We start from the raw sequence: 9,846 nt of genomic DNA, 5'->3' as shown, positions 1-9,846 counted from the left end.
GAAATAGGGAAAGAGATGCTGCGGTTTTCTGATTGCTCAGCAATTCCTTTGCGTGCTAAACTATGGAATAAGTGGCGTTCAGCAAACTCTGCGCTTCCCGCCATCGTTTCCCTAAGCAGCATTAAATGAAGCTGGTTACTAGGAAAGGGGAAAGTGGAGTAAAACGTTCAGCTGCTTTTGTGGGTTTCCCCCTCACCCCTCCAGATCAGATACTGCCAAAGGGAATAAACAAACGTTAAAGCCTTTGGGGAAACGAGCGTGGCTCAGCGGCAGAGCGGACATCTGCCTTGCGCGCTGGAAGGCCCAGGTTAAGTCCCTGGTAAAATCCCGGTCTCAATAAAAAGTCTTACCAGAAACCCAGGAAAGTTCGTCGTCTCCCCACCATTTCAAGATCAGGTTTAAAGAAGCCAGCAGCTCCTTTATCCCCTCTGCTCTCCTCCTTTCCCGTTTTAATTGAAGGCAGAGATCCTAAGTAAACTTCCTTGGAAATAAGTCCCATTGCAATCGACGGGACGCACTCCCGCGGACAGAAAAAAGACGGGTGCGGTTTCGGAGTTTTGCCACTTCCTATCGTTAATCGGAGCAAGCAAGCCCAGATCTCTTTTCAGTTTTACAGCCCGGTCAAGTTAAAGGTTATTATTGTGTTCCACTGAAAGGATAAAACTCGGACAACTTTAGCTGAACTTGACTGCCGTTTGCCTGGGACTAACGTCCTCTGCGAGCCTGGATTACTCTGAGAAAGCGGCCGTCCTAGGCACGTTTAAGGGAGCAAATACTAACGGGCTGCGTGTGGTTTTCGTTTGGGGAGCCCTGCTGAAGATCCCAGCGGATCCCAGCACGGGAGTTAAGTCCCAGAAGTTCGAGGGGTCTTACTGGCAAGGAAGTGTGTGCTGTTCTGTACGCGTTTGCAGCCTTGCAACCTCTCTCTTCTAAGCGCATAAAGCCAGCATCGCTTTCCCAGAGTTGGGAATCAATAACCAATAGCGCAGCTTTATGTCTCCGGCTCTCCGTTCTCCACCCGCCCGCCTTCTTCCTAACCCAGCCAGCCAAAACAATGGAAACCAAACCAAACATAAAAAGAGCAGCAGACTAAACAAGGCTGTGGGCCCCACCCCGGCCTGTGATTCTTCGGAGCCGGGTCTGTCAGAGAAACCCAAACAAAGCAAGCGACCCCAAACACCCACCTGTGCAACACCTCCGCAACACGCTTTATTTAAAAGGGATCGCTCCCAGGGTCGTCATGTGTACATTATATACAGATAGATATATTTATATATTTATACGGTCCTCCTTTCCCTCCTCCTGCATAGGCAGAGTCTGTGCAAGAATTCTTAAGCATCTTCCTTCTCGGTGCAAGTTGTGCAGGCAAGCTATGTCCATTCCGCCGGCCCAGCAAATTTATCCTCCGGGTGAGGGAAAGGTATCAGCTGTCGGAGTCCAAATCGCTTTTGCTTTCTTCTTGTCTCTTCTCTGGGGATGTTTTGGAAGCTTTATTCCATTTCTGGGCATTTTCTGACTCCTCCGAAGAAGACCTCTTTTGCCTTCTCCATTTAGCCCGGCGGTTCTTGAACCAAACCTGCCATTCAAGGAAGTGAAGGAGGGGAGGAGAAGGTGTCAATACTTGCAACAACACTGTTTGCACCGCGTCTTTCAGTTTTGCACGGCTGCTGCAGCAGCATGGAGCGCTGACGCTGCACGTGCGAACCAGCCGTTACGGATCTAACGCCACAGAAGCGGCAATGCTATACCTACTTCCCTGGGAACTCAATGGGACTTTTGAGTAGGCATGTATAGGATTGCACTGGGATCGAGTTCTCCTATCACTAGATGCCACGCCATCTCAAACGTAATACTTCCTCTGGTGGAATCGGTTCACACACCCCGATGACGTAAACATGCATGTGTGAACAGACTACCGTCTGAACAAGATGCTGTGCAGCCTAGAGCTTCAACACAGAGCCGCGATCTAAGAGACGGGTCTTGCATTTCGCTGCGCTTATGCGCAAAAGGTAGAATCTAATATCATTCCCCTGAGCGGCGGCTGCAGTTGCTTCCGCGCACCTGGGAAGTGTTATACCTTACAGGATCGCAGTGCAACCGGGGTTATTTTCAAGCCAACACTGCAGGACTGACAGCGTAAGGATGGGGAGTGTTACCATTAGTTTATCCAAATAGCGCTGCTGGTTATCCTACTGTTCCCAGGATTTTAGGGCCAAGGGTGTGTCAGAAGTTGTGCAAAATACAGGTTTGATATGTCCTGCCTAAAGTGCTTAGCTCCTGCAAGAAAATACATTTGACCAGCAGAGCGAGTCCCATCCTAAAACCTGAGAAGCGAACGCTTAAGAAGCGAGGCATTTTGCACCGCAGCTACAGAGGCAATCTGGATGGCGTTGTCTAGCTCTGCACCCCCACCCCCTTCTCTCTCCTTTACCTGGCAAGGGATATCCCGGGCCAGGATCGGACGCAGTTGCCCGTCTCCCCGCATTCAAAGGGACTTGCTTCCACCAAATGCGTGCAGGATCGGCGTGCCGACGCCTCCCAGGAACGCCTAGTACTGTTTTACTCTGGGCCTAGTACACTGCCGGGCTCTATAAATAAGTGCAATTGTTGTGAGCAAGTACTTCGGTTGTCATTAGACAGGCGATCCAATGAACACAGAAGTCACCGTTCAAACCGAAGTCCCAAAGTATTAAGAGGGGGACTCGGTGCCTCTTAAAACTAAACCTGAGGTGGAGGGAAGCTGCAAATCTTCACCACACTCATCAAGGAATAAGTTCCATTAAACTCACTGCTTTAGGGTTAAACTCTCAAAGTTGTGGATCGCGCTGCACGAATAGGATTGAGCACGTCTGAGTATGCAAAGTGCCCGTCCAAGTTGGGAATCTGCTGAACTGAAGCTGCGATCCAGAGATCCGCTGGATTGTTGATCCCATTGACTAAAAGGCGTCCTCAACACACATACTTAAAATTACGTTTCATTCAAATCAGTGGCGTTCACTTGAGGGTAAACAGTGCTGGATTGGGGCCAAATGACAGTGGTAAGGAGAGTTACAGAGTAATCCTATGCATGTCTACTCAAAAGTAAGCATCACAGAGCTCAACGGAGCGTACTCCCAGGTAAACTAGGTTCAGAATTGCAGCACTACTCAAGTCTTCTGAGTAACTGCTACTACTGAGTACTAAGTACTACTGCTACTACTGAGTAAGCCTTACATATTATTCCTCACAAAGGACGTGCCAGGCGCTGCATAAAATACAGAAGCGAGTTTGCAGTCGGTTTAAGATGCAAACTTTCTCCCTCCTTTGGAAATCTACGGATTGCTTCTCTCCCACCCACTCCCACCATCACTCGCCCTCCCCTTGGATGGCATAAGGAAGAAACAGCAGCCTCAAACGGGCCCCTGTCTCCCTCCGCCCTGCATTTTGCAATGAAGTCCAAAAGCCCATTCGAATTACCTCCACTTTCTCCTCCCGCAAATGGACCCTCCTGGCCAGCTGTTCCCTGGTGCCCACATCTGGGTATTTGGTTTCCTGGAAGAGGTTTTCCAGAGCCTCCAGCTGTTCGTCCGTGAAGATGGTGCGGTGCCTCCTTTTCCGACGGCAGTGCAGCTGGTTCAGCAGCTGCAACTCAGTCCGGGACAAGGTGCCCACGTTCATGTATGGTAGCATCTGATGGGGCACCGGAGACATCAGGACGGACCCGGTCCCTTCGTAGCCTAGAGAGAAAGGGACAGGGGCGAAAGGAGGTGATATGGCACCGTTTGAGCTGGATTCCGAGTCCACGAAAAAGCACGGCCCGCCAACTCCGAGAGTTACCAACCAGTTGTCAGCCGGGGGCAAAAGGCCACGAAGAAGCTGATTAAAGGCTATGGAGCAAATTTGGAAGTTTCAGTTTTGTGAAAGCTCCCACTAACTTTTGCAGGGATGCGGAGTCCGGGCTCGGCGCTGCAGCGCACGCCCATGCCGCTTATTCCAGATTTGCCCAGGAAGACGGAAGTAAGTCTCATACACACATGGAGAAAATGCTGATTGCCACTCCACCCGTGACCCTCTCCAAAATGATAGACACTGATAGACGTGGGAATACGTCCCAGTGAGTCCGACGGCGTTTCACTCTCCACTTTAGTTCAGTGGAGTTTACGCATTAGGGGGCATGCATTAAGCTCACCGGCTAGGGCCGCTTAAGCGGGTCAGAAACTAGGATCCAAGCCTCTCAACGACGAAGCAATAAATCCTCGCTCAATTGACCTTGGAGCCCCCAAAAACAGCCCACAACTGGGATCACGTTAAAGTGCGGGGATTTCTTACCAGCTCATCAATATATGCCCCCACCTAACTCATTGGAGGGAAGTTGGGGTACAACTGTAATCGCCATTGCCATCCAGACAAAATCACCTCAAACTGAACAGGATTAATAACCGATCTAGAACTGTGCCCCTAAACCTCACATATGGGGGGGGGGAGGAGTTCAATTAATAAACTAACGTTTCCTTCTATGTATTTAGAACAATCTCATTGCCTTCAACCAGGTTAGCAGCCTAATCAGATGTCAGTGGAAGGAAGCCCCACTAAATTCAGTGACATTTAACTTTGTCCTAAATAAATGTGTTGAGGATTGTATTTTGAATCAGGTTCAACCCCCCCCCCCCAAAAAAAAACCCACACATTTTAACTGGGTGTGGATCGGATTTGCCCATTGGTTGACTTCAAAAATCAGGTTTGCCAGATTTGTTTATTTTATTATGGAGTGATTTACATCTGGATCTCAGATATATTTTCTTGGAAGTTTTATTTAATTCAGTGGGACTAAAAAAATTTAATTATTTAAAAAATGGTTAGGACTGGAAAGTTGAATGTACATTAAGGAGAGCAGGTCGCCGCCTCAGAAGTTTACACTCCAATCCTAAACACGTTTGCAGCATTTGTTTACGCGGAAGCAAGTCCCACTTTCTTTAATTGCATTGACGGACACATAAATATGCTTTAGGACAGCAGCTTTACTCAGAAGTCAATCTAAATACTCCCAGGAATGTTGCAAGTTGCAAGGATTCCAAACCTGCGTTTCTGAGCGGGTCGTCAGAGCGGGTATATGTCTTAAGGATTGGAAGCGAAGGGACGGGGAAACGCCGCTTCAGAGAACTGCACCCAACCAGCTCAACTCTCAACACAAACCGACTTCGATCACAAGCCATCTTGGTTCGAATATGGAACGTCACTTCCAGCCAATGCGAAGGAATCTATCGCCGTTTCGCAGCATTCTGTCACGCCGAGGAGTGACCAGGCAACAGAATCCTGGACGGGACTAGCTGTGCCTTACAGAAGCAACCTTAATGCACGGGGTCACCAGCAGCAAACTGAGCTCCCCGCATCCCACACCCTTGCAAATTTCCCTCATTGTAAGTGAATGGGTTATTCTTTATTCCCACGAACGAAAGTCCACAGGGGACCGTTCTTCCCACCGCGCAGAGGAGCGGCGGCGGCGGAGCCTTGTCCTGTAAATGACGGCCATTTCTCAATCATTATCCAAGCGCAAAAGAAAGTCTGGAAGTGCTGGGAGGGGCGCGCGTAAAGATAAGCGAAATAAGCGAAAAAAGTACGGGGAGTGGTGGTTAACTTTGATTCTCTCTTTCACATTCCCCCCTCATCCCTCTGGGTTGAAAGTGAATAGGGCAGTTAGTACTGGGAGGGTTAATATTATTATATTATTAGCATTCTTATTGCCTTACCTGTTGCCGGGACGCAGGAGCACTGCTGCGCGCCCAGGGGCTGCATCGCGCCGCAGCAAGGCGGTCCCACGGCGGACGCCTGGACGTGCAGCTGCCCGTAGTAATAGTTGCCATAGCCTCCCAGTCGAGATCCGCCCAGCGCGGGCAAGTTGGAGGCCGGGGCCACCGCCCGCGAGTAATATCCGCCGTAGTCTCCGCCGGCGGCGGCAGCCGAGGCGTACAGCGAGTCCCCGCCGTGCAGGCTGGTCGAGAAAACCACCGACGGCGCGCTCGGCTGAGGCGCCGCTTGCTGCTGCTGCTGCTGCTGCTGCTGCTGCTGCTGGAGCAGCCCCGACTCCTTGCAGCGGGGTCTGGCCGCCAGGATGTTGTCGATGCTGAACATGCCCGCAGGCATAGCCCCCAAAGCGCGCGGCTCGGAGGGAGGGCGGGCGGGGGCCGACGGAGCCAAGGAGAAGCTCCGCTCAGCAAGACGGCGGAGGGGGAGCGGAGCGGAGCGTGCGCGGCGGCGGAGCCGAGGAAAAACGCGGACTGAGGTTTCCCCAGGCTCGGGGCGCCAGGCTTATTTGGGGGAGGGGGAGGGAGAGGGGGGCCCGCCCGCGAGCGCTTTCTTTTTTGAAGCCAGGAGAGGCCCTTCCTGGTCACTTTGCGCGCTTCTCCCCCTCCTCTTTTTCCTCCTCCTCCTCCTCTCCACTCCCCCTTTCCTCCCCTCTGGTCCGTTTCCTCCTCAGATCTCAACTGCATGGGAGTCTCTACTCCACCCCGACCCTCTTTCCTTTTTTATACCCCGGCTACGTCATCCTGGATTTAGTTCCTGGTTATAGATCAGATCACAAATAAAACCAGATTTCTCTCTCTCTTCGCCCCCCCCCCCCCTTTCCATCTTTACCAAAGTAAAGTCAGTAGAGATGGTGGCGGCGGGGAGGAAGGAGGGAAAGTGGAGGGGTGGGGCTGGTGGGCGCGTCTGGGGGAGGAGGGAAAGGGAGAGAGACGGGTCTCTGTGCATTAAGAATTAACGAAATTAACGTAATCCTTTCCATTAGCGGATCTCTCTTTTTTTTCTCCGCCTCTCGCCTCTTCCCAGCTCTCGGCGAGCTCGCTCCTCGCACCCCGCCCCCCCGCGATTTAGGGTTGATCTCTCGCTGTTTGCTGCCCTCCCTCGCTAATTGTTGCCCGGGTTAATCTGGTTAATGTTATTGCGGAGAATCGCCTAACACCAGCTCCCGCCTCCCAGCCGGCTCGGAAAGTGCCCCGCTTATTTTTCTGCTGAAGAGGCTGTTTGCTAATTCATCAGCTTCTGTCGCGATCCAAAAGGGCGACTTCCCTGCCGTCCATAAATGAACTTAGGATCGGGGTTAGACGTTCCCGAGAAGAAATGCGTGCGGGGTCGGGGGGGGAGGGGAGGAAGAGTGAAAGTGGGGAAACAAGGTTTATAATGTCCATCTTTTGTCCATTACAGCCCCTCCCCGATCGGATTTGTCTTTACTCGACGGTAAACCCCTTGCTTCAAAGAGCGTAGCGTTTCCTTCCCTTTAGCCATTCCGGTCACTGATACATATATTGATTAGAGTGTGTTCCTTTATCCCATTTTTCCTGTCCCACCCCCCAGCTGAACCCGAACATATATATTTGAAATTATGTTCCGCTAAACTTCCTACCTAGCAAAACTCGCTCTTATTTCGTGAACGATTTGGTGCTCTGTCTGTTGCCGTCTATAGCTACATGGTTAAAGGCGTGAAGGATGCCGCAGACGGAACGAAAGGCCCATATGGCCATCCTCTGCAGGTTTACTCAGAAATAAGCCCCGATGAGTCCGGTGATCTTTAGCCTCCAACCAGCCAGTGTCCATAGGACGGCGGTCGGAAAAGGACCTCTCCGAAGCACATTCGCTTGGAAATAAAAGCCCGCTGAGATCAGGTTAAGTCAAGACCCGGCCACTGCGCTTTAGTCGCTCGGGTTTCCGCGGGGCGCGTTTGAGTAACCATGTGCAAGAGCAGCAAGACGACACCCATTGAAACCGACAGGATTTAATGGTTCTTAGCTTCGTCTGGGATTTTGGATTCCGGATCTGTGCCATTACGACTGTTTTTAGGTTGGTATACACACACACATCCCACACAGAGTGATGGTTACTTTAAAAAAAAAGTAGTTGCAGGAGAGGTGTAGAAATTAATATGGTGCTTTTGCGCCTTCAAAAGGGACATATTGGGGAATAATTTCAAATGTGGTTTTCGACAAACATGTGAAAAAGGAGGGTCTATTGGGGTACCATCTCAAAAAATAATCTCTTTTCCAGTCCTCCAACTATTGTATGTATGTATGTATGTATGTATGTATGTATGTATGTATCGGCGCTGATGTGGTTCTTTACATTTCGCATGTACCTTCTGGTGAAGGGGTGGGTCGGCTAAGTCCTTTAAAAACTCTTGTTGATTAAGACGCGACCGTCTCTCCTGGTAGCCGGGTCCTTGTGATTTGCAAAACCCTTGGTCTGTCACGATTGTCTCCAGCGATCTGCAGGAGGTGAACTGAATCAGATTAGAATATTTACCCCATCAGCCCTGCATCAATGAAGGTAGGAAATTGTCCGCGCGAAACAAAACTAAGCCATTAGGGGCTGTTTACGAGGAACAAATGATTATTATTATTTTTCTTTTAAAAAAAACCTGAACAAAAGAATTCCTTTCTCTCAAGGCTTGCATAGGAAATGTGACATCTAAGCCTTCCTTTATCCTCTCTTAGTCTAAGCAAACCTCACGTCGCAGTAAAAAGGAGACACACACACACAATCATATGTGCATTTCTCTTATTTCTATTTCTCCTTCCTTCCTTTTCAGCGCTTCCCCAGCTCAGGTGACCGAAAAGTAGTCTAAGAAAGCAGCTTAATTTCAGTCTATTTAGAGGCGCGCTGGATCTGTTCAAGTAAATCTAGGTAGGGGCGAAAGGGGCCCTGGATGAATGGAGCTGCTTAACTGTAAGCTCCTTGAGGGCCGAGATTTTTCTCTTCAGTAAAAGTACATAGACAATATAGTTTCTAAATACAATTAATCAAAATGAGTACAGTACAATTCTATGGCATTAATGCCTGCGGCCAACACGATATATTTGAAGAAATTTGAAAATGTGTGTGTGTTTGTGCGTATTTTTTCTTCAAACGTCTTCAAATTTTTCTGAGTAGTTCTACAGTAGTTTAGAAAATTAAAAAAAATCACAAATACATTTTTATTGACACTTTCCCCAGAGTTTGAAATCTTTAGATTTCCGCACGAGGTCGGTTTTGCCAACTACTCCCCTGTCACAACCCCCCACCCAGAACAAGCACCTGAGTATTAAGTTTTAATGTGGAAATCACTAAATTAATGTATATACATCTATCTATCAAAACTGAACGCAGCTTCATCGATGCCGCAAAGTGATTGCATCGCTTTGATTGGCACCTCCAGACTAGTTAGCAAAAAATAAACACAGCCTGTATTTATTTATTTTTTAAAGTAGGGGACTAGCCTGGCAATTTCCGCGACCTAAGTCCCCCCACCCCCACCGCATCATTCCCGGTCCAATGCAGTTGAGACGTCGACTATACAGCTCCAACGACTATAGCCCAGGCGTGCAACATGAAACTACTGTTTAGCTGCAGTGGCGCGCGCTTTTGCTCTGTGCTTCAACTTTATTAAGCATCCATGCAAGACAGAAAGGTCCAGAGTCGAGATTCTTTCACCAAAAATATGCCACAGTTTTGGAGTCTGAAAGGGGCAGGATTCTCTCTCTCCCCCCCCCCTCCCCGTGTGCATATGTACCTACATTATGCGTAATTTGTGGCGCTTCAAAAGTGGAATAAATAGAGCCACGCCGCCTGTGAAAATTAGGGAGAAGTCACTGGAAGACAGAAGATCTGATCGGATGCTCTGTTATGACTATTTTCCGACGAATCGGTCACACCTCTAGCCTTTTTAACACGCAAACGAGGGACTGAGGCATTGCTGGTCAGTTTCGCTGCGTGCCTATGGAGGGCTTTGGAGAGAGAAAGGAACGTATGTATATTCAGTAATCCAATGGGACGGGAGAGTTGGCTATTGCAAAAGCAGAGGTTCACTTGTAGGCTGGTCGTGTTTATATAATTAGC

At 49.4% G+C, this 9,846-nt stretch overlaps 1 protein-coding gene across 1 annotated transcript; it reads right to left on the bottom strand.

Moving 5' to 3' along the window:
• Positions 1–1,199: 1,199 nt before the first annotated feature.
• GSC (goosecoid homeobox) lies at positions 1,200–6,337 on the bottom strand. Its single transcript, XM_028707028.2, has 3 exons — positions 5,727–6,337; positions 3,457–3,716; positions 1,200–1,576 (listed from the first exon to the last, which is right to left on the bottom strand). The coding sequence occupies exons 1-3, from the start codon at positions 6,118–6,120 to the stop codon at positions 1,424–1,426; spliced, it is 807 nt and encodes a 268-aa protein (XP_028562861.2). The 5' UTR covers positions 6,121–6,337; the 3' UTR covers positions 1,200–1,423.
• Positions 6,338–9,846: the final 3,509 nt, after the last annotated feature.

This window comes from Podarcis muralis, chromosome 1 (assembly GCF_964188315.1).
Source record: "Podarcis muralis chromosome 1, rPodMur119.hap1.1, whole genome shotgun sequence".
Lineage (NCBI taxonomy): Eukaryota > Metazoa > Chordata > Lepidosauria > Squamata > Lacertidae > Podarcis > Podarcis muralis.
Note: the sequence above shows the minus strand (reverse complement) of the source record. Positions and strands in the feature narration are given on the sequence as shown.

Bases quoted from the DNA above. Each gene is read 5' to 3' on its own strand.
- GSC (XM_028707028.2), bottom strand. From the start codon at position 6,120: ATGCCTGCGGGCATGTTCAGCATCGACAACATCCTGGCGGCCAGACCC. The intron at 3,717-5,726 runs GTAAGGCAATAA...CTTTCTCTCTAG, and splicing joins CTCCTGCGTCCCGGCAACAG to GCTACGAAGGGACCGGGTCC. The intron at 1,577-3,456 runs GTAATTCGAATG...CTTGAATGGCAG, and splicing joins TGCGGGAGGAGAAAGTGGAG to GTTTGGTTCAAGAACCGCCG.